Below are 26,497 nucleotides of genomic sequence, written 5' to 3' on the forward strand. Positions count from 1 at the left end.
TGCCCAGGTCTTCTTTTTTGAAGGAATAAAGAAATGGCTCTCAAAAGTTAAAATGCAGATACTGTGCCCCACCCTAGGGTTTTCAATTCAATAAAGTTAGGGTGGGTCCTGTAGATTTGCATTTCTTATAAGTTCCAGGGTGATGCTGATGCTGCTGGTCCAGGGACCACACTTTGAGAACCGATGGTCTAGACCAGGGATCAGCAAGTTTTTGTTATTATTAAAGGGCCAGATAGTAAATGTTTTTGCTATCTTGTATGATTTGCAGGATGACAAGTAAAATCGAGGATATTATATGAGTACTTATACAACCATCTAAAATGTAATCACTTAAAAATGTAAAATCCATTCCAGCTATCAGGCCGTAAATAATGGGTGGCACGCTGAATTTGGTTTATGGGCTGTAGATAACTGGCCCCTCATCTAGACTCTAGACCAACTTCTGGTCTTGATCCCAACTGCCCCCTGACACCACAACTGTTTTCTTGTTTTTCCTGAGGTCCCAGCTACCTAATGGCCTAATCAGGGAAGTACACCTTAGCTTCAAGCTGCTGGAAAGGTCAATGAATGTCCAGCACGTACCATGAAATACTCGGGACAGTGGTAGAACTGCCACTAAGGAAAGGAAACCTCTTCTGTCGCTGGCTCCAAACCTCTGGTGCCCAGGAGCATCCTGGTCACTATGAAACTGAAATGTTCCATGTTGATTGATGATGTTGGAAGCTGATCATGTGTTTGATTTTTTCCGGGGCCAGATAACATTAAAAGTGTTCAACACTAAACAACATTTAGTGTTGTTTTCTTTGAGAATAAAGGATTCTTAGGGCTTTTAAAATGGTAATGATGATAATAAAGGCATCCAAACTACTGTAGTTTCTTTTTTTTTTTTTTGGCTGGGTTTTTTTTGTTTGTTTTTTTTGACGCAGAGTCTCACTCTTGTCACCCAGGCTGGGGTGCAACAGTGCAATCTCGGCTCACAGCAACCTCCACCTCCTGAGTTCAAGTGATTCTCCTGCCTCAGCCTCCCAAGTAACTGGGAACACATGTGTGTACCACCATGCCTGGCTAATTTTTGTATTTTTAGTAGAGACAGGGTTTCACCATGTTGGCCAGGCTGGTCTCGAACTCCTGACCTCAGTTGATCCACCCACCTCGGCCTCCCAAAATGCTGGGATTACAGGCATGAGCCACCACGCTCAGCCTGTAGTTTGTTTTTAAAACATAAAATTGTTGGCATATTTTCCATAACCCAAAAGTAGAAGTTCTGATACTAAGGTTATTTTATATTTATCAGGAGTGGTCCTTCAGAGGGTTTTGCATTCTGCAGAATTTTTGTGTTCATGGGCTTCCAATTCTGAAGGCATCCCGTTTCATTCTTGGTATTTACAAACAGGAAAAGAAAGCACAAGCCTCACGCAGAAAGTAACCTCAACATTTCCCCAGGATGTTTACGGAATGCGCAGTGTGGAGAAGACATTCCAATAATGATGCCTGACCACTGTCGGGTTTTTCAATAACAAGTCTGTGTTGTCCTTTCACTCACACACATTATGAAACTCATCAGGAATTCCCTGTCTTATTCCAGTTATAGGGAACATAATTCAGAACCGGTCTCCGTACTGCGATCTGCTGGGGAACAGCAGGGTTAGCCTTACTGCTTTCCCGAAGATTCCTAGAGAGTTCTGCAAAACGGATAAATCTGGCCTTCAATGGCTTCCAGCAAGTTCTAAACAGACTGTCAGCATCTTCCCCACGAGTTCAGTCTGCATAAAGGTTTTCATGTCTTTTCACTGTAAAAGCATCCTACATCATGGTCCCTGGAATGGAAATAAAAAGTAGATGCCAGAACCAGCTGCCCACATGTGCTCTTCTGCTTACTGAGAAAACCTGAGATCAAGGGAATAACAGAAAAGAAGGTGAAGGTATCCAACATCCCGTGCAAGTACCTGCATTCTGTTTGCTCTGGTAAGAATCCAGTGGCCCTTGTTCTTGGTACTCTGCCTTCTTTGACAAAAGGGCACCGATGTTGGGAAGCAGTGTGCTGTGGTCGACAGGCCCCTGTAAGATTGGGAGAACTCCTTCTTCCAGGATCATCTCGACAGGCGGCGACTCTATCAAATGTTAGCCATTCCCTTCCCTAATTAAGGTTCCTAGTCCTTTATCTGAAATGCTTGTCAGGCCAGATGTGTTTTGGAATTTGGAATTTTTGCAATTATAAAAGAAATTTGGAAAGTGAAATAGTGGTTGCCAGGGGCTGGGGAAAGGGGGAAATAGGGAGTTGTTTGATAGGTACAGAGTTTCAGGTTAACAAGTAAAAAGAATTCTGGAGATTGGTTGCACAACAATGTGAATATACAATCAGTATTGAACGGCACCCTTAAAAGTGGTCAAGATAGTAAATTTTGTGTTATATGTATTTTACCACAACTTTTTAAAAAAGTCATTTAATTCCTATATTCTATGCTTCAAATACCTGGGTATTTTCAGGGTAGTGCCCTGAAATCAAACACGTGGATATTTCTGCAGCAAAATGTGCAACTAGTCTCACTAGCTGAGATTTACAAAATATCATAAATTGCCTCGTATTAATTCAAGTCAGTTTTGCCACCAAGGGAGTTTGCTGAACATTCACTGAAAGACTTTTGGTTTTCAGGGGGCTCTGGAATTTGGAATTGCAGTTTTCAGGAACTGTGAGCCTGCAGCTGTCACTCACCCACCCTACCTTTGTGCAACATTTTCATTACCCACAGTTTACAGAGGAGAAAATAGAAAGAAGAAGTAATAGCAGTAGGAAAGTAGTCACTTGCCCAAGGACAGCCAGCTCGTCGGAATCCAAACTTCCTGGTACCACTGTTAAGCCCTCACCTTAACCGCAGGCTACCGTGAGCACAGACAGGCTCACCCAACTACAGAATCTTAAAGAGGTCTCTTGAAGTTTTAAGAGAGATGCCAGAGGATTCATCCCAATATGGGCGCTAGTAGAAAGTGTGTGGGATGGGGCTACCTGGGGGCTTTGATAATGGCCTCCCCATCTTAGAAGGCCATAACGCTGCCCTCTCACCAGTCCCTGATAAGTGCCATTCTCCGAACCAGGAGCAGGAGTGGATAAACTACTTCTCTGTGGCTGTTGGCACCGCCCTTTGACTTTTTTTTTTTTTTTGGTTACTCAGGCATAAAGTACAGAATCTCACCAATCAGGTGAACTTTTCCAATGCTAATAGCTGCTTTAGGCTGGAACTGTTCTCAAGAGATGAAGGTATGTAAATTAAGTGTCTTTGATGCCTCCTGTATATTCCAGGGGAAATGAGACCAAAAGAGTTCTAAAGTCCCACAAAGAGCTAATTAGAAAAGGCTTTCAGCTTTCACCTCTCATGTCACGGGTCACCTGCCCTGTCCTTTGGTTAGGAATGGTTCCCAGTTGCAGATATTGTATCAAAAATTGATCTTTCCACCAGACCTGCATTTGTAATGCCTGTCTTCTGCACATCAACATCAGTGCCATGGGAAACCTACTAAGTTGGTCAGTTTCCGCATCATGGCACTGCCCTGGCTCAGGAAGGATGGAGCCAGTCCTCAAGCCATCAGCACTGCTGATCCTATTGGAAAGGAGCTGAAGAGCCAAGGCCAGTGTTCTGGAGGAGCTGGCACAAAGGCTGGTTCCCCGTGCAATGTCTTTGAGAGGATGGAGTGGGGAGAAGACGTTTCATGAGCCTTCTGCCCTTTCTGGTGTCAATTTAGCAGCAGTAATTCTCTAAGACATGTGGCCAGTGTGCTGGTCAGCTGCTGGTGGGGCTGACATTGGCTCTATTCTTAGCACAACTTCTCCAGCAAGGGAAAGCCTTTTGTTCGGAGGTGTTGGGACTCCCTTGCTAGTTGGGTTAAACAAAGAGCTCCTCTGTTGACTGAGAGAATACCTCAGGCTTTCAACATGTTGCCTTTAAAGAGAACAGATAGAACTTCCATAAATCCCTGAGTCATCACAGTTGAGCAAGCCATCTTTACCTCCTGGAGCTGACAGTATGTGGCATGACGAATGTTTAAACACACACGTACACCCCACACATCAACACACACTCTTTCACACACACATAAACACACACACATATAGGCAAACACATATACCTTCTCCATACACACACACACACACACACACACACACACACACACACACACACACACTACACACACATCCCCACTGGGCTGAGTTTAGCTGAAACGCTAGGTCCTGAACTTAGAATAACAGCCCTGTTGTATTTGACACTACTCAAATGCATGTGGAGTCTTTTTAACCAAATACCACATTTCAGAAGAAATCGTGTATATGTGCATATGTATGCATGTGTGCGTATGTGTGTGGTCTTACACATCTGATGCCAGGATAAGGAGCCATGCCCTGGATAAGTAGGCACTCAAATCTGTCATATTCTCACCTCTCTCCCTGACAGATATTAGGGATCTTGCATCCAGACTCAGTTTCTAGGACTGCCACTTCCTCCCTTCAATGTTCTGATGTGTGATGATGAGCTAGACACATCCACTCACCCATAACCCTGAAGTTCTGCCGCCTCTTTTGGTCCTGGCTGTCCCTTCTGGGTCAGAGGCAGAGTGCCAGGAGCAGTGGGCCTTTGCTTCTAAGTTTATGGCTGTTAGGGATGGGGCAAGGGTAGAAAGAAGGCAGAAGGCCTGGTAGGAGAAAGCACCTGAGAGACAGATGTCAGGGTTACCAGAAAGATGGGTCAAGATCTTCCCTTTTAGATGTGAGATGCCAGTGTGTACAAGCCCACTTGATGGGCTTTAAACCACATTAGTGTGAATAAAGAATGCAGAGATTGCTTTGTTTCTAGATATTGCAGAATCGAACCAGAAAGACTCATAACTTACGAAAGTTAAGAGAATTCCAACCCCTTCATGTAACTGATGAGGAAAAATAAGGGTGGGATTTATGTAACTTGCCCAAGTCAGAGAATGACAGAGGTGGTACCAGAACATGATTCTCCCAGTTTCCAGTTCATTTATCTCTCAACTCTAACGTGAAGAAGAGAGAAATATGTAAAACTCATTTGATTGTAAATAAGCAAGACTAAAAAGAATAATAAATAATCATTGCTTTTCATCTATGGCAAATAATACAGCAATCTCAGGTATATCATTAATGTGTGTCAGATTCACCTCCATTTTTTGCAAGTAAAGCAACCCTAATCCCGGGCACAGCTACATAACTTGTAGAACACAGTGCAAAATAAAAATGTAGGGCTCTGGCCTGGGGTAGGGAGGTCAGTCTTCCCCTCGCCGAGGGGCCCACCACTCCAGTCCACCACAGATGGGCGGCTCCCAAAGGATTGAAAGCTCTGCACAGGGATGTGTGTGGTACCTGGATGATGGGGCTGTGGGGGTGAGAGGTCCCCTGAGTCATCTGCCAAATGCCATCTTGGGATGGGGAGGATGACTGCCATGTCCCACTCTAAGACACTGTGGGGCACACACCCAATCCTGACCCTCCCCATGTTTGCACTCAGGCTCCTTCCAGGGGCATAGAGGGATAATGAAGCATAGGCCTCCCTGCTTCCATGTGACCTGGTCACTGCCCAAGACAGGGGGTCCCAGTGGTAGTGAGATTGGAGCAGAAAGGGAGAGGCCAGGTGGGGCTAGGGAACCAAGGGGCCAGGGAGAAAGTGACAGAGAACCCAACTCCAGAAGGCAGGAGGTGGGCCGTGAGTGAAGCCATGTCCCAGGCTGCAGCCCATGCTCCACTATCTCCTCAGACTTCACCTACAAAGCGGACATTCAAATATTAAAAACACTAAAAATTTCAAGACGCTACCTCAAAGCACTACACCCCAAGCATGGAACTCTTTCTAGTGTAAGGCCTTGTGTGGCCTCTAACCACAGTCCCATGCAGCCAGCCCTGACAAAACCTCACTGATGTCTGTGTGTGTAGTTTCCTGCTGCACACACAGCGTAGCTAAGCGCTCCTGGGTTGGCAGAAGTAAAGGAGCTCTGTGCCGGCAGGATGGCCAGTGGATGCTGTGTTCATCTGCTAGGGCTGCCATGACAGAGTGCCGCACACTGGCGGCCTAAACCACAGGAACAGATTTTCCCACAGTTCTGAAGGCTGGAAGGCCTAGATGAGGTATCTGAAGGTTGGGTTTCTCCTGAGGCCTCTCTCCTCGGCTTGCAGATGAGGCTCTCTCTGTGTCCTCATGGGGTCTTTCCTCTGGACGTGCTTGTGTCCAAATTTCTTCCTCTTATGAGGGAACAGTCAAAGCCCACTATAATGACCTTATTTTAATTTAATTAAGTCTTTAAGACCCTATCTCCAAACACAGTCACATTCTGAGGTCCTGGGGGTTAAGATTTCAACATATGAATTTTGGGGAAGACACCATTTAGCTCCTAACAGATACCACTTCTCAAGTGCTGGATACCAGTAGAAGCAATCTTGGAAAATGGCTCCCTAAGAATCCAAACCTACTTTTTTTTTGGAGACAGAGTCTCACTCTGTCACCAGGCTGGAGTGCAGTGGCACCATTTCGGCTCACAGTAACCTCCGCCTCCCAGGTTCAAGTGTTTCTCCTGCCTCAACCTCCCAAGTAGCTGGTATTACAGGCATGTGCCACCACACCCAGCTAATTTTTGTATTTTTAGTAGAGACGGGGTGTTTCACCATGTTGGCCAGGATGGTCTCAATCTCTTGACCTCATGATCTGCCCGCCTCAGCCTCCCAAAGTGCTGGGATTACACCAAAACCACTTTTGTGGCTTATTTTGAGGAAACATTTCTAACCTTCCTAATTACATTAATTCCTCTGCTAGATACTCTTATAGCATTTGTCACCATGTTCATGCATATGATTTTGTGATTTTTTGTTTAAGTTATTTTTCCACTAGACTGTAAGTCTCTGAGGGCAGGGCCTAATCTGACAGGTTCAGAGCTGTGTCCCTTAGTACCTGACAAATTAAAATTTCTTGAAAAAAAGGAGGTCAATCAATGACACACAAAGCAATGTAATTAAAGGTATTGAACTTTCTCGTTTTTGGCTTACTGGCCCAAAAAGTGCCCTAGGGGATTCATTAATCTGCCTTTGAAGGGAAGGATTAGAGCATAAAGTACATTGATAATTTCCTCAAACATCCGATGTCAAATCTAACAAGTAAACTTCCTTCCCCATTAAAGGATATCACCACATTTAAAAAAAAAAATGTGGTGATGTATGAGACTTCCAGCTGCTGCACAGAAATGGGACACTGTGGGGGTGGGAATGCTTGTTTTCCCAAACATTGGCATTAATCAAGCTGTGGGACACATTCATAGTTAACATTAATTGCTGCCAAAGAACACATTTGCCTTGCCTCAGTGGTTCCCAGTGCTTTTGGAATGCTGAGACCCTTGCCCCAGGTAAGACTGATATCTACGCACACCCGCAGTGCCACACTGCAAACACACATCATTTGCTCATGCAATTAATTAACAGACATTTGTTAAATAATTAGTATGCATCAGATACTAGGCTTGATACTTACAATACAAAGATATGTCTACTGGTGGAAATAAGATCCAAGTTCAATAGGATAATCACTAATGAAGCTGTAATTCACTCATGTATTTACTCATTCATTCATTCATTCATTCATTCAGCATTTACCAGATGCTCACGACTATGGCCAGCTCTATCTTAGGCAACTGAAGGATACTGCAGAGAACAAAAGCGAGAAAGTATTTGCCTGGATGGAGCATATTTCTGGTTCATGGAAGACAGATAATAAACCAATAAACAAATAAGCAGCTAAAATAACGTCGGGTGATGACAAGTGCTGTGAAAGAATAAAGTAGGATAAAGGGCTTGCAAAGTGATGGAGGGAAGCCATCTCAAACAGTGGTCAGGGAAGGCTTCTCTGGGTATTTTGAGCTGATTAGCATGAAAGGGTGAGTCATAAAGAAATTTGGGAGAGGAGTGTTCCAGGCAGAGAGAACAGCCAGATCTTGCAGTGAGCCCACTTCAGGGAACACTGAGGAGGCAGAAAAGGAAAAGGAGAGCGGTGAGAGACGAGGTAGATGATAACAAGGGGCCACATCAGAATGCAGACTGAGCTCAAGAAACGGTGGGGGCTAGCAGGCCTCGGAGGCAGTCTAGGGTTGGGGAAGGCGGCACTATTTGAAATGAGACTGGAAGAATGCCAGAAATCTACTTAGTGGACTGGACAGAAATCTACTTGTCCTCCCACTGCTTACAGGAAACTAAAAACTATGCATGCTCTAGGCTCAGGGAGAAGCACCCAGTTTGCTAAGATTGCTCTGGCCAACTGGCCGGGTCTCAGGGCCTCATCTTCGGTATCATCCTCCAAGGCTCCTGCCTCTTTTGTATCTGCCTAGAGAACACACCTGCTCCTCTCTACCCAAGAGCTCTCGTAGGTCTCCATCTCTACATTCCTGCCTGCTTCAATATTTTGTTCACCCTTGTATCCTAAGTACCTGGTGTCTGGCACAGTGTGAGTGTGGGAGCTCATTAAGTAAATGAAATAACTTTCTTTCTTTTCCTATCTGCGTCTACCCATCCATCTATTCATCCATCCAACCATCCATCCATCCATCCACCCACCCTTCTTTCCTTCTATCCATACATAAATATATACACAATCTGCTTTTCTCCAAAATAAAGATTTTAAGGGGTCCTTTTATTTTTAACTACACCCTCAGGCCACAAGTCACAACCTTTGCCACATCTTTGTCTCTGGTGCACATTCCTCTTTAGGAGTGAGGTAAGTTGCAGCTACTGCTGGTTTGCAGGCCATTCAGAGCACACACTAAATTCCTCCAGGAAAGGGTGGCTATCCTCAGGGTTTAAACTGGCTCCATATAGGTAAAATAGAAGTATCTAATAAGCTATAAAATGCATCACAGACAGTAAGTTCAATACTTTAGTTGCACATATTTAAGTTCCTGCTGTATCCAGGAACTCTGACAGATCTTGGGAACACCCCTGGGCATAAGCAGACATGACTCCTGTCCCCACTGAGCTTCTTGTCTAGGGAAAGACACAGGCAGATACTCATATGATAGAGCCTGTGGTAGGGTATGAAATAGGTAGTGTTCTAACGGAAGCCATGCGCGGGTCCTACAGAATAAGTAGAAGTCACTCAGACAGGCATTTGCAGAGAATACGTTTCAGGGAGAAGAAATCTAGGGGCAAGGGGTAGCGGTGATGAAAAGCAAAGCTTCTTTAAATAATACAAATGAGGTCAGGATGGCACCAGGCTATCTTTGGAGTGACAAGAGAATGCGCTCCCAAAAGGTACTAAAAGAGCTGGGTCTTTATCCTGAGGGTAATGGGTTCACTGACAGGCTTTAGTCATGGGAAAAATATGATCTGATTTGTGTTTTAGAAATATTTCTCTGACTTCTAATGGGAGACATCAAGGGCAGGTATACTAGTCAGGAGGCTGCTGCAATCATCCAAGTGAGAGGCGACAAATGCTGGGGCACAGTAATGACACTGGGGAAAGGCAGACAATTTAGAAAACTATTTAGGGAGGCAGAAATGACAGGACTTGGTAATAATGTGAGTTGGTTGAGGACATGGATAAAGAAGGCCAGCCTCAGCAGGGGTTTACTTGCCACACAGAGCTTTGAAGCTAGAAATTTGGTAATTTGTTTTGGGTTTTGTTTCATTTTTTTAAAAAATGAAAGACAGGGTTTCACTGCCACCCAGGCTGGAGTGCAGCAGCATGATTATAGCTCACTGCAGCCTTAATCTCCTGGCTCAAGCAATCCTTCTGCCTCAGCCTTCTGGGCAGCTGGGACTACAGGTGTGCACCACCACTTCTGGCCAATTAAAAAAATTTTTTTTCTTTGGTAAAGATGATGTCTTGCTATGTAGCCCAGGCTAGTCTTGAACTCCTGTGGTCAGTCAATCCTCCCACATAGGCCTCCCGTAGCAGTGGCGTTGCAGGCATGAGCTGCTGTACCCGGCTCCTTGTTGGTTTTCGTTAGAGTGAATCTCACTTTTTCATCAGAACTTCTGATGACTCTACGGCTGAGGGGTAGAAAGCTCAGAGGCCCTCTCAGGCCTTTGCAGGATGAAGCCAGAAGGTGGGTCAGAACAGAACAAGCCTCCTCCTGCCTCCACCCAAGGCAGATGGCAGCACAGGAATGATGAAGGGCAAAGCTCGAAGCTACTTATTCATTGCCCTACAGAGTTGTGGGAAATGCCAGAGAGCTTAGATAATGAACACATCAAGTAACATTTCTTTAGCATTAGGACATTCTGTCCTACAAAAGAACCATCTGTCAGGTGAAACTGATCCTTTGCTCATATTGATCCAAAGGCCCCTCCCACCCCAGAATGCCTCCCACGGCGCTCTTGGCAGTTGAGTTCAGTTCCGCACTTCAGTGCAGCCTCCGCCACTGTGACAGCACCGGCTCAGCACGGAGCATCCTGGAGGAGATAAGACAAGCAGATGTTGTGTTTCCAGGGAGCCATTTCCTTTTCGGGGCATGGAAACCCAGGCACCTGAAGGGATGAAGGAACATACGAAAAGAATATCCAGTGCTGAGGAAATGCAAAGAAGATTATCTGCATGAAGGCTGGTTAATGAAAAAAGGCTTAAAAAAAAAAACAAACTGATTATCTCAGAGCTACAGAGAAACTCTGCTGAGGCCTCTGGCACTCTGAGTAACTAAAGTAACTAAAGTCTAAACTCGAATTTTATCAAGCAAACAAAACTAATAAGGTTATTATTTTATCTCCCTATACATTCATGCATTAAGCATTTCCCCAAATTTTCACCAACAGTCTTTTCATCCCTCTCATTAGTAAAAACTTGAAGTGCTTTATCAATCCTTCCACCAGTCCTTATAGCAGATAATAATAATATATATACACATGCCACCCCTCCAAAAATAGAAGAAACAATAAAAAACAAACGTAGAGCAACAATTAAAATGTTCACTACCTCATAGCAAAGCAAAGCACAAACTACTGTGGAACCACCTCTATTCACAAGGCAATCAAGCAATCAAGAAATTCAAGACAAAACTCAGGCAGGTTGTGTCAAGAAATGTTTGCGTTAGCCAAGGAAAACAAATAGTACCATCCATTGAGTAAATGTCAAACTCAGTGTGGAGTATGGTGGTCACTTAGAATCTTCAACTCACTAGATTTCCATGAAATCGGAACAAAATTATAAACATCCCCCAAGTTTATAACTTTGTTCTGATTTATCAGATTGGTGCTCTCACAAGCTAATAAATTCCAAGGAGCTAGTGTTAATGGTATTGTACCATTGACATTTATTTATATTTGAGCATGTAATTTTCAAAAGCAACTCACAATTTCCGAATGTCTTAGATAAGAAGTTCACTTGAGGCTTTGATTTCTTGCAATAGACCAGATATTCTTAAACATGCTCCAGTACTAAGCCCCTAACAATAGTAAAACATGAAAGAAAGAAGAAATCCTCAGAGGCCAAAAGTAGAAAAAAAAATTAAGCAAAACAATTCAGACGAAAAAGTAAAAGATGCAGCATGATGATCTTCACGTGTCAACGTGGTTAGGCTGCAGTCCCCGTTATTCAATCAAACACTAATCTGGGTGTTGCTAGGAAGGCATTTTGTAGATGTGATTAAAGCCTATAATCAGTTGGCTGTTAGCAAGGAAAATGACTCCTCATAATGTAGCAGGCCTGATTTAATCAGTCAAAAAGCAGAACTGGGTCTAGAGCAGAGCCGGGATTTTCCAGAAGAAGAAATGTTGTCTTTTTTGGGCACAGCGGTTTCAGCCTGTGCCCGAGAGTTCTAGCCCGACCTTTTGGCTGGCCTGCCCATGAATTTGGGACTTGCCGAGTCAGCCCCCACTATTGCATGAGCCAATTTCTTACAATGAATTTCTTAATATATTTTCCTACTGGTTGTTCTTATCTGATTGAACCCTGACTGGTACATGGCATTGGTAGCTCATCTGGGATATCTGTTGCTCCCTATTTTTGCTCTGGGGAAAAAAGACATTAGAACTCATAGGGTGAAAAGTCAGTCTAGGGACTAAGTGAAAAAGGAAACCAGAAAACAAGCAAACAAAGTAAGTAAACTAAGCAAACAAAGTGGGCCTTGACTCTAGGTCCAGGGGAGACAACTATTAATTAAGAATCCATAGCCACAAGCCTTAGATTTAGGGCCCATAGATTAGGGCCCAAATTCACAAGAGGATATGTGTGATTTTAACATTAAACATATTGAGATACCACTTCATATTCACCAGACTAACTACATGTAAAAGTGAGAATGCCAAGTACTAGATAGAATATGGGAAAATGGAAACTCTTGTTCACTGCTCTTGAACAATTTTGCATTATCTGTTAAAGTCATAGACATATTTATCTTATTGGTTACTAATTTCATTCCACTACTGGGTGGAATGAACCCAGTACTGGAATATCTATGAACCTGTGTACTAGGAAATATGGACAAGAAGGTTCTTTTCAACACAATGTATAATAGCCCAAGCCTGCAAGCAGTTCAGATCTACTCAAAGGAGACTGGATCGAGTGTGAAAGAACCATGAGATGGAAATTCTACAGAAGAGAAGATGAATGAATTATAGCTACATGTCCTAGCAACCCAATATTGTGTAGCAAAAAGTACAAAACTGTCCTTAAGATTCCAAATCTCTTGTTGGTCTTACTATATATTATAAAGATAAAGCCAGGACTAGATCTCTACTTACTCATGTCCTATACCCAAGCTGTCAGTGCTTCAGACAAAGAGCTATATTCTATTTACAATTCTACCCAAACACCCTAGGAAAAACCTGGTGCAAAGAAGATACCTCATGGATATTTGTTGAATGAATGAATATATTTTGAACACAAGCATGTATGCCAGGAGCCAGACCCTGTTTTTCTAGCCTAGAGTCCTAATGCATGAAATCCCAGACTCCGACCTTACCTGCCAGGACCCTTTTCTGCCATAGATGACCCAGTATCTGTTCTCATCTGATTGATCTGACCAGTGTTCATTCTTCTTCCCCAGATTTCTGGAACAAAAGTTCCCACAGAGACTTCCATCTAACACCACTCAAATCCCAGTGTGATCATGTTCTCACCAAAAAGCCTTAGAGAAAGGAGCTTGTCTCCGCTGATAAAACGAGGTTTTGAAATTTCCCCTGGATTTAATTCAGGCAAGCTATATTTTCCCGCTGTTTACCATAGATTCTAGAAAGTCGATCTTAGAGGAAACAAGAATTTCAGCAGGGCTTACCAAACATAAGGCTTAGAAAAGCAAACAAAGCTAGCATAACAACTTAAGAAAATGTAGCTAAAATTGAGCAAATCAAAAACAAAATAGCATCACATTAAAGGCCTGAAAAATAGAAATTAAGTCACATTGATAAGGGACATATTGTGACACTTGGGCACCTTTGTATGTGGGAAATAAAAATGAGTGAAAGGATAGATTTTAGGAGAAATGAATTGATGTTTTTTCTCTCTTGAAGCACTGGGGTACTTTTAAATTACATCTTTCTTCAATATCTAGAGTGTTCCTCTTTGAACATTACAAAAGAAAAATGCTTTATATATGGTAAAGGTGATCTTTTCTTCGTATAATCACAGTGATTCAGTCTGGCAACATCAACTGACCTGCATGAAACGTACTTTAATGTTGGTTAATGATACCACTACTGTCAGTTAATTCTGTCCTCTCTGCAGGGCAATATAGTATAAGAACGCTGCAATGACCTGGTTTAGCAAGGCCAAGAACATTTCATTATACCAAGATTTAAACATTTTAAACGTCATGTGTGGTTTAAGAATAGTCACAAGCACATTAGCAATTCTTGAATCTCTACCTACTGTTTAAACAGTAGCTATACATTACACGTATTGTCTGAGGAAGAGAAATGATCACACACAGTTGATACTTCCTCAATATTTGGAAAAGGCATGTTTCTTTTTTCTTTCCATGAGTGACATATATATTAGACACTAATACACTCTAGCTTCACCTTCTTGGCTATGAAATACCCTTTGTCAGTTCCTTTTTGATGACTTACTGAATTCCTACTTTGCACTGAACCCTCTGTTACACACTGACTGGGGAGGGAATACCTATTCTAATAGGGCTTGTGAGAATTATTGATGAAACAAGGTTTATATTCAAGGAAGACTTAAAAAGTAAACCGGAGACCGTATAAAGCTTCAGGTAGAATAGAACTGTGACTCGTGAGCTTGGCTATATTCTGGCACCAATTACTCTGATGCTTTTGACAATTCTCTCCCTTCTCTGAGACACAACTATCTCTTTGGTGAAAGAAGGAAGGAAGCTACATAAGGCACCCTCAAAGGTTCTTCTAGTAGAGCTCTTCAATTCTGACACTCTGGGGTACTAAGCAGATGTAAGAGAGTGTCTTTTTTGTGAATTTCTATACCAGATACTCTCTCATACTTGCTTAGTACCTCAAGATACAAAGGTGGAGAAATTACAACTGGTGGAAATTCTATCTGGTGGAGAAATCCCATCTGGTGGAGAAATTAGCAAGGCAAAGATTGTATGGCATTAATCAGAGAAGGTTCTTTAGAAGTGGAAAGTCTTGAGACTGGCCTAGAAGCACAACATGAAATGGGATGACAAACGTTGTAATTGTGGAGTTGCCCATGCCTTAATAGGGGGCCTTGATATTTGTAAACCCCACTCTTTTCCAATCCATCCCTTCTGTTTTCATGACTAAATATTTGCTATTCTCAATTCATTTGTAATTAACTCTGCCTCAATAGGGGAGTTGTGAGAGAGCGGTGTTCAAGGTGGGTAGATGAGGAATAGCCTCACTCATTTCACAGAGCAAGGATGCCTACAGGAGCGAGTGTCCAGCCAAGTTCACTCACTATGCTAGTAACTTTCTCCACCGTATTGACATTCTAGGGATTTAAAAGGTACCAGATCACAAAGTGTTCCCCATCACCCAGAGTGTAATAGAACTGGGCAATTATCCAGGTGATGGATCAACGACAAACAAGAGGACGCTAGATATTCACATTGAGACTAACTTATCTGTATTGATACCTTCATCACTCAAATCAGCCACATGATCTATTTCATCCCTTTTCTTGATACTTGTTAGAGGATTTAGCCAGTAAGTTATCTAATTTAAAACAAAGCTGCAGTAGCTTACTCAAGTTAACAATTTAAAGCAGTTGTCTGTTTTTGTGTACAGAAAACATTTTAGACTCAAAAGTTTCTTATTGCTTACATGCTCGGCTAAGATAATAGAAGAAACTCCCAAGGAAGTTGCTATCTGGCATAGGGTCTGGGTGAAGTCTGTAGGGAAGTCGCTTGTCCCCTTGTCCTTTCATTCTCCTATTTGCAAAGCTCCAGTTCTGAGTCCCTCCTGCCCTTTTCAGAATCTACCTTTCCTCACTCCCTCATCATCTGTTTTCCCTTTGAGGTCTACAGTTTCCAAATCCTCAAGACACATAAATAATGTTAGGGATTCCTTTTGTTAACGGCCCCTCTGGCATTGTTTTCTTCTCTGAAGAAAGGAGATATTATATAATATTTAAGAAACTGTCCCGATTCCCAATCGTGATAAACGAATGCATAGTTTATTATCTCCTACACACTAAGAAGAATGTGGGAGTTGCAAGGAAGTGACTTGCATCAGTTTACTTCTGAAAACTACCTGAAATTATTTGGGACAAGGCCAAGAGGACCAATTCAGATCATTCTTGGGGCTTAAGGACAGGGAACGCAGCTCAGCAAACTGCAGACATGACACTGTGTAGCCGAAAGAGGCTTTACTGAATTCATCATCTGACAATGTGTTGATAATTTTTTCAGTTTTTCTTCACACATTATTATCAGCATCATCAAACATTTAAATCTGCCTTCCATATGCAGATGTGACAAGCTGTCTGGTAATATTCTGTACTAATGTATTATAACACTGCTAATACTGAAAATCATTACATCTTTATTTTAACTATTTTCCTCTACACTATTCAGAAGAGTTTTTTTTTTAATTCATTATAAATGTCTTATAAGTATCATCAATTAATGTGGCAAAGATGCTTTCATTTCCTTCTCATTAAGAATATGCAGAGACTCAAGTATTGACAATTGAAAGGGTTTATACAACCAACAAGAATGTACACTTTCTGGCAACAGAATACAGAAGAGATTTGAATGTCATGAAGATATTTAAAAAAAAGAATACAGAGGAGATAAGAGACTTGAATAAGAATAGGTCATGTTTTAATAAAACAACCAAAAGAACAAAACAGATTCCTCAATCCAGGAGGACATGTGAGTCACAATACCGTTTAATCCACAGGTTGGCTCCTTGGTTTCTGGAACTTTCTGCCTCCTGTAAACGATGTGCGGGTGGTACCCTCCCTCAACCAATGGGTGCTTCTTCACGGGTTCAATGAAAAAGTCTCCATGTGGTAGTTGGAAAAATCCAGTCTGTAAATACATTCAACAAGAAAGTTTATTTTAACCAATTCTATATACATACAAAAAGCAAAGTGAAAAATTCTACAGCTTATGAGTATCTCTGAAACTCCTAAGACCAGTGCTTTCAGAGTCTGCTGTTTGATCTCATAGAAGAGTTACATGCAAATAATTTAGTGAAATACCTTTATAGTCATCATTACTAAATATTTGGGAGTCACAGATCCCTTTGTGACCTTATTGAAAAAAGTACACATGTACACATGAATCCGAAATGCAGCCTACAATTCTTTAGGTTCACAGATTCCTCTAAAACCCATTGCTGGGTATCTATGGATCCCAAATGAAGATCCAGTGTTTCCCAGTTGTTCTATTATGGAGTTGGGACCTATGTCCCACACTCCATTGACAACTTTTAGAACACTTGCCTGCATGGGTGTAGCCCAGCCACATATTCACACAACTGAGTGTTTAATGGCACTCTTCACTCAAGAAAACGAAGAAACATAATACAAAGTCCTTGATCTGAGACTGAGTTTCAGGGGCCTATGGCAGAAAGCCCTCTGTCAGTTTCTAGGGAAAGGGGGACGTTCTCATTTCACAGATATGAAAATCAGTGACATGCTACAGAACACTGGCCAAAGAGTAACTCCTTTTAGAGGTCAGGTCTAGATGTGCTCTAACCTACAACTCTCTTGTCCTTTCAGGAAAATGTTTAGTGCTCATTTGAGGTGCTTAGAAAACTGCTTTGTCAATGATCTCCTAAGAATTCGGGTTTAACTCTCAGGATCTCAACGCTAAGTCTATGTAACAAAGGAACTGACCTAGACGGACTGCTTGGGGCATCACATTAAAGTGATGAGGAGCTCAGACTAGGGAATTAAACTGGGTTCAAACTAAATAACTCCTCCATGCAATAGGGAGCAAGTGACTGGCTGAGTTTTTAATTTCTCAGCTGAAAAATAGGATAAATCAAGGGTTGCTATGAAGAGTAAATGAGTTAATATAGGCAAAGGTCTTAGAAGAGGGCCTGGCTCATAGTCTCACCTACCATTAGGCTCTTTCTGGATCTCTGATTCTATGTCAGTTTATTGCAATAGGGTCTCCAGAGTCAATATAGCAGTTCAGTAAATGTTAAGGTTGCAAAACTGAACTTGGAAACATGGGGGCTTAAGGAAACTACACAAGGCTTTCAAGGTTCAAGCTCCTTTCACTATTCCTCAGTAACTCAAGGCTTCCTGCTCTGCAGATGAGTCTGAAGACAAGCTGAGGAGCCCCCACAGTCAGGAGGCAAGAGGGGCACCAACAAAGAGGAACGCTGGTCTCCACCGGACAGCTCTAGACTTGGGAGTCTTTCCAAAATGTGTGCTTCACTGTAGACAGTAATGTAACCAGATCTTAACACAAACCTCACAATCGGCTTCCTATTTTGATTGCTGACCTTGGAATTTATTTAATAATAAGCACCATAGAAAAAAATAGAGCACTTTACTGGGAGTAATAAGAACAGCTGTGTGACCTCAAATGGGTCATGCAAACTTTTTGAGGCACAAAGCCCTCTTCTGTAAAAGGGGGCAACACCTACTACCTCATAGGGCTGTTAGGGGAATCAAACGAGGTGAAGCTTGTAAAAGTGCCATGCAAACTGCTTTATAAATGCAGAGGGGTAATACTTTAACTACCAGCTCCAATAGCAGTTACATCTGACACAATTTGCTTTTATGCTGACATTGCTGAGAAAACAAGACATTTTTTTCAGTATCTGTCTCTGAGGAAAATCTCTGGAACAGGAAGGAAGAATAGACAAGACCCAAAGACAGTTGTGAAATAACTGCCATAAAATAGCGGGAAACAGACTCTGTGCAGTACTGAGCTTTGGTTGCATTTCTCTTCTGAGTCAGAGACCAGGCACAAGAGGAGAATGTGAACCTGTTGTCAGAAAGCTCATTTATTCCATGGAAACAAAGCAGAAGTCCAGGAGTCCTCAAGGATGATTGGACCTCGTGGCCCTTAGTGCACCTGCTATCAGCCCAATACTGATGTCCTTGAAGGAGAAAAACTACAAAAGATACCACCAAGATGAAGGAGTTATTGGTGTTTCTTCAGTCTCAAATTTTGGACCCGACTGGCACAGAAGAAACAGATGGGACTCCACTTGAGGACATAATAACCATTTTACACGCAACATGAATGAGAATGCCTGAGAACCAAACCAGCATCTTCCTAAAGGCTTACTCCATTTGCATTCCTCCACTAGGTGGTCTTGCCAGGGTGCACGTGGAAATCACCTATTCAACCTCAATGTTTCTCAGAAGCTACCTGGAAACCTGTGAGAGCTGCTGATTCATCCGCTAGAAGAGAAGCCGGAGATCTGCTGACATGCAAGTAGGCTGCTGGTCCCATGATCCTGTGTGTTTGTCATGGAGAAGGGAACAGGTAGGAGAGGGGATGAAGCAGCTGTGGGGAGAGAGAGGTGGGGAATTCCTCAGCTAAACTCTGTACCTCTTCTCTCTCCCAACATATAAACGCAGAGCTTTGTACATCTAGTACCCAGGTGAGCCCAGTTTATTGGTCTCCTCTCATCTAACTGGAGCTAGCGTCATGCTAGAAAAAAATCACCCATGGTTTGCTTTCCAAAGAAAGGGCTGGCTCCTACTTTCCCTGAAGCAAACTGCCCAAGAGAACCACCTTCTTTGGTTACCAGGTCTGTACCTGAACCAAAGAAAATAGTTTCCATTTCGGTCTTCTTTGCAACCTGCTCACTTCTCTTACATCTTTAAAGGAGAATGGAAATGGAATTGAGGAAAAAGTATCCAATTTAGTGTGGACTTACATTGGGCATTCAGAAGAACCTGGGCAGGATGAATCATAGGCTAAAGCTCCAAGATAAACATGCCCCTTCACCCCCCATGTCATCTGCTCTTCTCCCACCTGGTATCCAGGAGTCTCTGCATACTGCTAACTCTCTTCTGGAAATAAACTTACCTACCTGTTTTAATTAAGTTAAAAATATCTGGCTGGGCATGGTGGCTCATGCCTGTAATCCCAGCGCTTTGGGAGGCCAATGTAGGTGGATCACCCAAGGTCAGGAGTTCGAGTCCAGCCTGGCCAACATGGTGAAACAGCATGGTGAAACCCTATCTCTACTAAAACTACAAAAATTAGCCAGGTGTGGTGGCACACACCTGTAATCCCAGCTATCTGGGAGGCTGAGGCAGGAGAATTGCTTGAGCCTGGGAGGTGGAGGTTGCAGTGAGCCGAGATTGCGCCATTGTACTCCAGCCTGGGAGACAAGAGTGAACGAAACTCCGTCTCAAAAAATAAAATAAAATAAATAAATAAATAAATAAATAAAATAATCTGTGAATGCTTCCCAAGTCCACTAAAAACTGTTTAAAATAAACTTTATTTTGAAGCATTATAAACATATGGAGAGATGTACAAAATCCTAATTGTAAATCCCCAGAAATCTTTTATAAAAGGATCACCTAGATGCAGAGATAGAACATTACCAGCAGCTCAGAGACTCCCTGTTCCTTCTCCAGATCAATGACATCCCCCATGGGTAACAATGATCCTGATTTCCAATGTCAGTTTTGAGCCTATTTTGAATTGTTTGGAGGAAAAATTATGTGATATACACACAAACACAAAAAGGCTACTGGTTCATTTCAAGAGTTAGGGGCTGACCAATAAAAAATATTTTGTTACAGGGGGTGAATTTCCCCTGGCCTATTAAATCAGACTCTTCATATTGCGTTAGGAGAAATACAGCAAGCCCAGATGGTGGGGATAAGACCAAAGGCTGAGATGCATTGGTGTGAGCCAGCTGGTATTTGACCTCCACTGCTCTTTAATGAGGAAGGATAGGGAAGGATTGTCTCACTCTTCAGAATAGTCCCAGAGTGAGAAGAGTTGCCTGTAATCTTTCCTCCTTCCCTTCAACTTGCATCAACATATTAGTCATCTTGATGTATGTGATATTTACTTCAATTAGTGACAGTGATCTGGGGTTTAGTGGGAAACTGGCAGCATCTTATATGGAATTTGTGAATAGAATGTTCTAGAGTCACAGAGACTAGAGACCTTGAAGAGTCACCTACCCCATGCTATTGTGCCTTCTGGAGTACCACAGGTAAAGCCCGAAGGGTAAGAGCCAATGATAGTGTAAAAGACACATGAAGGCACCCCCTGGACTTGTGTGATGGAACTGTGCTTCCGAAACCCATCACCCTGCCTTGAAAATTCCTTTTACTCATTTGAAAATCACAGATGTTACCAGATGAATTTGTTTATTCCTGTAGCGATAAAGACAACACAACACATTCTGAAATCAAGAACAGAAAAAATAATTGGGGATAAAGAGGTACCCAAGGTACCCAATTATAGTATATGAAGCACTGGAAAAGACATCACCTGTTCCCCATCATATAGACAAGAAAAAGGATAAAATAGCACCCCAAATATTTCTCTTACAAAGTATCAATCTATATCTATCATAGGATCAGCCCTGCGCTGAGAGGGCTAAGAAAGGTACTGACCCTGCCCTCAAGGTTTATATACAATCCAGCCAGGAAGACAAGGCTGATATTCATTAACAAGTAGGGAAGGGAACAGCAAAGCCCGGGGTAATTTTATGCTGAAAAGGACTTAGTGTTCACACAATTCAAGAGGCAAACCCATGGCCTCTGGTGGCACTGAGCCTAGAGCCCAGACCTGAAGTCCTGTGTCACAGAGCCCTTCCCCACAGAACACAGCCCTCACGGGAGCGGTTCTTCCATGGGTGCTATGGATTCTAGCACTGTGTTTCAGAGGCCAGTGAGAGTGGCTGCTTTTAGACAGTGAAGCCAAGATTGAACTTCTACAGACTCCGGAACACTTGGCACAGTCCTAAAGCCATGAGAGGCTCTCTGAATTACTATTTCTTGTTGCTGGTTTGCAAGAGACAGTTTTTTTCTCATGTAATACACAGCCAAAATCATAAGCCAGCAGAAAGGATAAGTCAAGAGATTACAGAAGCCTCAGAATAAAGAGAGGTGGGAGTAGGATCACTGGGAAGACTTCCCCCAGCACACCCTACCCTCTGCTGTGATGCCTAAGTGGCCTCCATGAAGCCAGTGAAGACAGTGACCAACAATGTCATCAATTCATGAAGATTTTGCATATGAGTCTGGGCAGCCCTAGTAACTCATGTGGTTTCAGGAAATATGGACTGAAGCCAGGAAGACATTGGTGTATCCGCCTGATAGTTACCACGTGCCAAGCAGGTATTAGGGATACAGCAACACAACAGAGCTGGTCCCTCTGCCCTAAAACAGCTCTGTCCAACAGAACTTCCTGTGGTGATGAAGACGTTCTCTATCTGCAATGTCCAATTTGGAAGCCACGAACCCCATGTGACTGTTGAGCACTTGAGATATAGCCAATGCAATAGAGAAGCTGAATTTTTAATTTTATTTAAATTTAATTAGCTTAAATTTAAGCAGCCACAGGCAGTTAGTGGCTCCAATATTGGACAGCTTATTTGTAAAGATTGGCCAAGTAAGGAAAGAGAGAGATTCATAATCATAAGCATATTCATCTATAGTGATGAGAGCTGTCATCAGGGCCGGCCAGTTTAAGCACTTGCCTTAAAAGAAAATGAACCGCAAAAATGTGACCTACTTCACTATAATGGTTTGGTTTCATGAGCAAATACATCAGGGGCCAGACTGGGAACAGCCGTGTACTGCACACAGACTTGAGAGAATCAATAGAAACACCTGGATATAAAAAAAATGCAACATTCACAAAAATTCAAATGAATCATTGGGAATAAATGTAACATGATAAGGGCTATGGGAGGGGGCTGCCACTGTCCCGAGGACAGAATGGAATGGCAACAGATGTTCTAGTAGGAACCTGGCACTGGGGCTGTGATCATGCAGAAGTGGAAGCTGGGTTCCACTTCTAGAGGGAGTTGTACCCTGAGAGCCCTGAAACATCAACATCCCTCTCAGTTGCTTTTTGAAGGAGCCTAATACAACCCTAACATACACAAGACCACATCCACTGGCTGGCAGCTCAGAATCCAAGTGGTGGGCAAAAATATCCCTTTGTTGGAAAATGGACAAAATGGATTCCAAAAGAACAAAGGATCAAAAACGTATGATAGGGTTTAACAGAAACAGTATGAGGTGTGTGATCTTGGACCCACGGCATAACACATTGAGCCCCAGCTGTCTCATCTGTAAGATGGGGCAAAATCTATTTTAACTTGCAGCGTTATGACTATCAGAGACACTATATGTAAAATGCCTAGCAGAGGTCTTGGCATATGGTAGGTGCTCAATAAATGCACAGTTTCTCATTTCATCATAGCATCATCTACGGCAAACACAGTATAAAGTGGTGCTTTGAAAGCAGGTACTCTAGAGTCCATTTGCTTGACTCATCTCTTAGCTGCAAGTAACTGAAGCCTAGGCCTCAGTTTCCTCATCTGATAAATAGGAATACTGATAGTAACTTATTAACTCATTAAAGGATTTCATGTGTATTAAACGAGTCAGTGTAAAGTGCTTGGACGAGTATCCATACATAGTAAGTACCCGATAAGTGTACTGCGCTATTAGCTCTTATGCTAATATGCTACCATGATATTAACTACTGTGATAGTCTAAGGGATGCCTGGGCCACAAGTTAAGGGTTTCTGTAGAAATGGACAAAGACATTTTTTAAAAAGCTATCCCCTGCCACACTGGAGAAACTCAAATAGGCAGAAAGGTGCTGCCCACACAGTCAGATGGGAGGACTGCCAGGCTGATCCAGAGCCATCGCTAGGCTGCAAGAAGGGGCCACACTCTGACATTCAGCCTCTGGGCATAATGAACAAAAGCAAGACTCCTTCAGCAGAAGTAGGAAGTGAAGTTGATGGCAGGCAGGCAATGGAGTAACAACTGTTCTCAGAAAAACAATGGCAGTGGGCTTGCCTGAGGGCTGAAGAGAGAGGATGTGGATTTGTGCAAGGGGGTAAAGGGTTCCCACAAAAGTAAAACTAAAATTTCCAGATGTCAGTGTCACCAAAATTCTGAGCAGAAGGAGGAAGGTGTGAACCGATGGACAGGGTAGGCAGGATCTGATGGCAGAAGGGTAGAGAGAAGGAAGCAAGATGGAAAAGATTGTTAGTAGTTGTCATGGGGATTTGTCAGACTCTGAGTTGACAGAGCCAGGAGGTTGGACATACTCCAACATGCCCAACTCATAGTCCAGATTCAGATACTGGTGGGATAAGAAGGCACTATACATGTTAACTCCAACTCTCTCTCTCCTCATGGCCACAGAGGCAACTTTCTCACAACTACAAAGCTTGTGGGTCTCACCAACAAGCAGGGAGGGGAGGAGAATTGTTCTCCTCTAGGAAGAGGCCTGCCCTTAGTTAACACAAAACAGATCAGATGATACCCCACTAACTTAGGTAGAACCAGTGATGACGGAATCTGGAAAAATCTGAGCAGGGACAGAATTAATCAATTTCTCTTTTTTCGTCTTTGATAGAGTCTTAGAGCTGGAAACCATGGCCGAGGCTTCTAATCAAGCCTCCAGCACATCCCAGGTACCTTCTCAGCCTGAGAAATTGGTTCTTAGGGCATCTTACAGGCAGAATCAAGCAAATTCCCAAATGGAGATTTCTTCAAAAGAATTAGAGCTGAAACCTTCAAAAGACTTCCTTTCCAAGTCTCTAAATCAACCATGGATGCCAAGTCCTGGCCTGCTGTATTTCCTGCTGGAAGCAGATTCTATAGCATGGTTTGTTTTTCTCTAGTAAAAGATGCCAGACTTTGGAGACAGGCTAAGTTCAGCACTCAATTCCAGCATTAACAAGCAGTGTAGCTTTGCACAAGTAATTTTGTTCCTCTGAGCCTCAGTTTTCTCATCTGTAAAATGACCATGACAAAATGGTTTTTGCTGACAAGAACTAAATAAGGTAATTCATGAAAAGGACCCCAAACAGTGCCAGCCTTCAGTCAATCTGCTGTCTCTGTGGATGTCCTCATGTTGATGGACAGCATCTCGACTCTTCCATGACTAAATCAGTCATTTCCTTATCCTGAAGTATGGTTAAAACAGTTGTTTATTTCTGGAAATACTCAGTTTGTGGTTTTAGAAGAAAACCCTCTGCTCACATAAAACTAGAAAAGTTGCCTTTTAGTTAATTATCTTTGTTTCTCACTTAATAGCACTTGGAACTGAGTACATTTATTTCATTTTGATTCCCAACAGCTGCTCCCACAAATTCACAAACGATTGTTCCTACAGAAAGAAGAGTAAGTCATTGATAGACAGCCATTCAGTCCAATAAAGTGGATCTTTAGAAATAAAAAATGCAACCACCAAAGAGAATAAGGCATTAATTAGGTGACCCGCTAGTCCAGGGGTTCCCTAGTTTTAATGTGCAAAAGAATCATATGAAGAGCTTGTTAAAAATGCATATGCCCAGGAGCCCTGCACAGAGATTCAGTAAATCCAGTGTGAGGCCCAGGAATCTGCACTGTAGCAAGCATCCTGAGGTTTCTGCTATAGATAATCCATGTACCACCCTTTTGAAGGCACTGCATTCTTCCATCATGTGGTGCTTAATTGTTTTCACCTCCCACCTCCCACCTCCAACTGGCATAGCATTAAGGATATAGAGAAGTACTAGTAATGGCCCCAATTAACACTTAGTTAACCTTCCTCATCAAAAGAAGTTCCAACTGTGACAATTGTTGACTGCAGTTTGTGAAGACAATTCCCCTGAATTCAAGGTTCACAATGTCTATAAGATTTTGGCAGACTAGGACGATAAAAAGATGCCAAAAAAAAAAAAAAAAGATTTGAAAAACATTCCAGTAGGCAGGTACCCTGGCTGAATAAATGTTTTGCATTTGAAATGTAAAATAAATGTGAATTTATTTCATGTCAAGAAGAAAATGGGCATTCTGAAAGAAGCTGGACTGATATACACGCTGAAGAACTTGACAGGGCTTCTTGAAAATTAGGAAAGGAATTTTCATGACATCTCAAACCATGAATTTCTGGACAAGCCAATGAAATCAAGGAGCAGCAACTAAGAGACACTGTAGCATCCAAAAAGCTCATCAGAACTTCTCTCTAACACTGTTCTCAGGGACATGGGTAGGAGCCCCATAAATGACATCACTGAAAACATGGTTCTTCGAAGCCCTGAGCAATGCCAGAGTCTTCTGGTCATTTCTTACTACTTATCTTGCACCCAATAATCTTCTATCAGAAAAGTTTTCTGCTTCTCATCATTTCTGTCTTTGCTTTGTGTGTGTGTGTGTGTGTGTGTGCGTGTGTGTGTGTGCGTGTGTGCTTCTAAGCAGCAATCCACAAACCCAAATTTGCCATGTCTCACCAGAAAATAGTGTCCGACTAAAAGGAAGAGGAAAACTTGCTAGCACATGGGGAGCCCAGGAAACATGTTAGGGAGAACAATGGGAGAGAACCGGCTTCCAGGAGTGAAAGCACTTTCCCCGGGGGAGGCAAAAAGCCATTATGGTAGATTTAGCCTTGACACAGCACTACTTTTTCATAATACCCCAGTAGCTCACCATTTTCAAACCAGAAACCATTCTTCAATGGAAGGACACAAAGCCCTTCCGAGGCTGAGGAGAACATGGCCCTGGGCCTTCTTCTCCCACCCTGATGGGCAAGGATCCCTGATGAGGGAGTGCTCCCACCTTGGAAGGAGGAGCAGCCAGGCCAGGCTGTTGCCGTGGCCATGTAGTGACCATCCTCCTTACTGTGAAGGCCTCACACACAGCATTCCAGGTATGTTTCACAATGATCTGGGGTAGAGGGGAATATCATCTCTGATGGCTTAGTGATGGACATAGGCTAACCAGGAGGAATTTGGTAGTGTTGGTCTCACCAAGAGTCACAGCAGAGAAAGGGTAGCAAAATGAAGAGGAGATTGAATGAGATGTTAGAGACATAAATGAGGACATTAATAAATATTTATATCTGCATCATGTCTCTAAAACAAAAAGGCAAAGAAAGATTTGACTTACCACAGGGTCTTTCT

General features: G+C 42.6%; 1 protein-coding gene across 3 annotated transcripts in view; it reads right to left on the reverse strand.

Annotated features, from left to right (window-relative positions):
• Window positions 1-26,497, reverse strand: part of ADAMTS12 (ADAM metallopeptidase with thrombospondin type 1 motif 12) — a 366,598-nt gene that overhangs the window by 207,223 nt on the left and 132,878 nt on the right. For all 3 annotated transcript variants that reach the window (XR_012414525.1, XM_005556663.4, XM_073995108.1), the window contains exon 3: window positions 16,302-16,446. Coding sequence is in view for 1 of the 3 variants with exons in the window: in XM_005556663.4 (XP_005556720.3) it covers window positions 16,302-16,446 (145 nt within the window). In the remaining 2 variants the exon portion in view is untranslated. The remainder of the gene's footprint in view (window positions 1-16,301; window positions 16,447-26,497) is intronic.

This window comes from Macaca fascicularis, chromosome 6, assembly GCF_037993035.2.
Source record: "Macaca fascicularis isolate 582-1 chromosome 6, T2T-MFA8v1.1".
Taxonomy (NCBI): domain Eukaryota; kingdom Metazoa; phylum Chordata; class Mammalia; order Primates; family Cercopithecidae; genus Macaca; species Macaca fascicularis.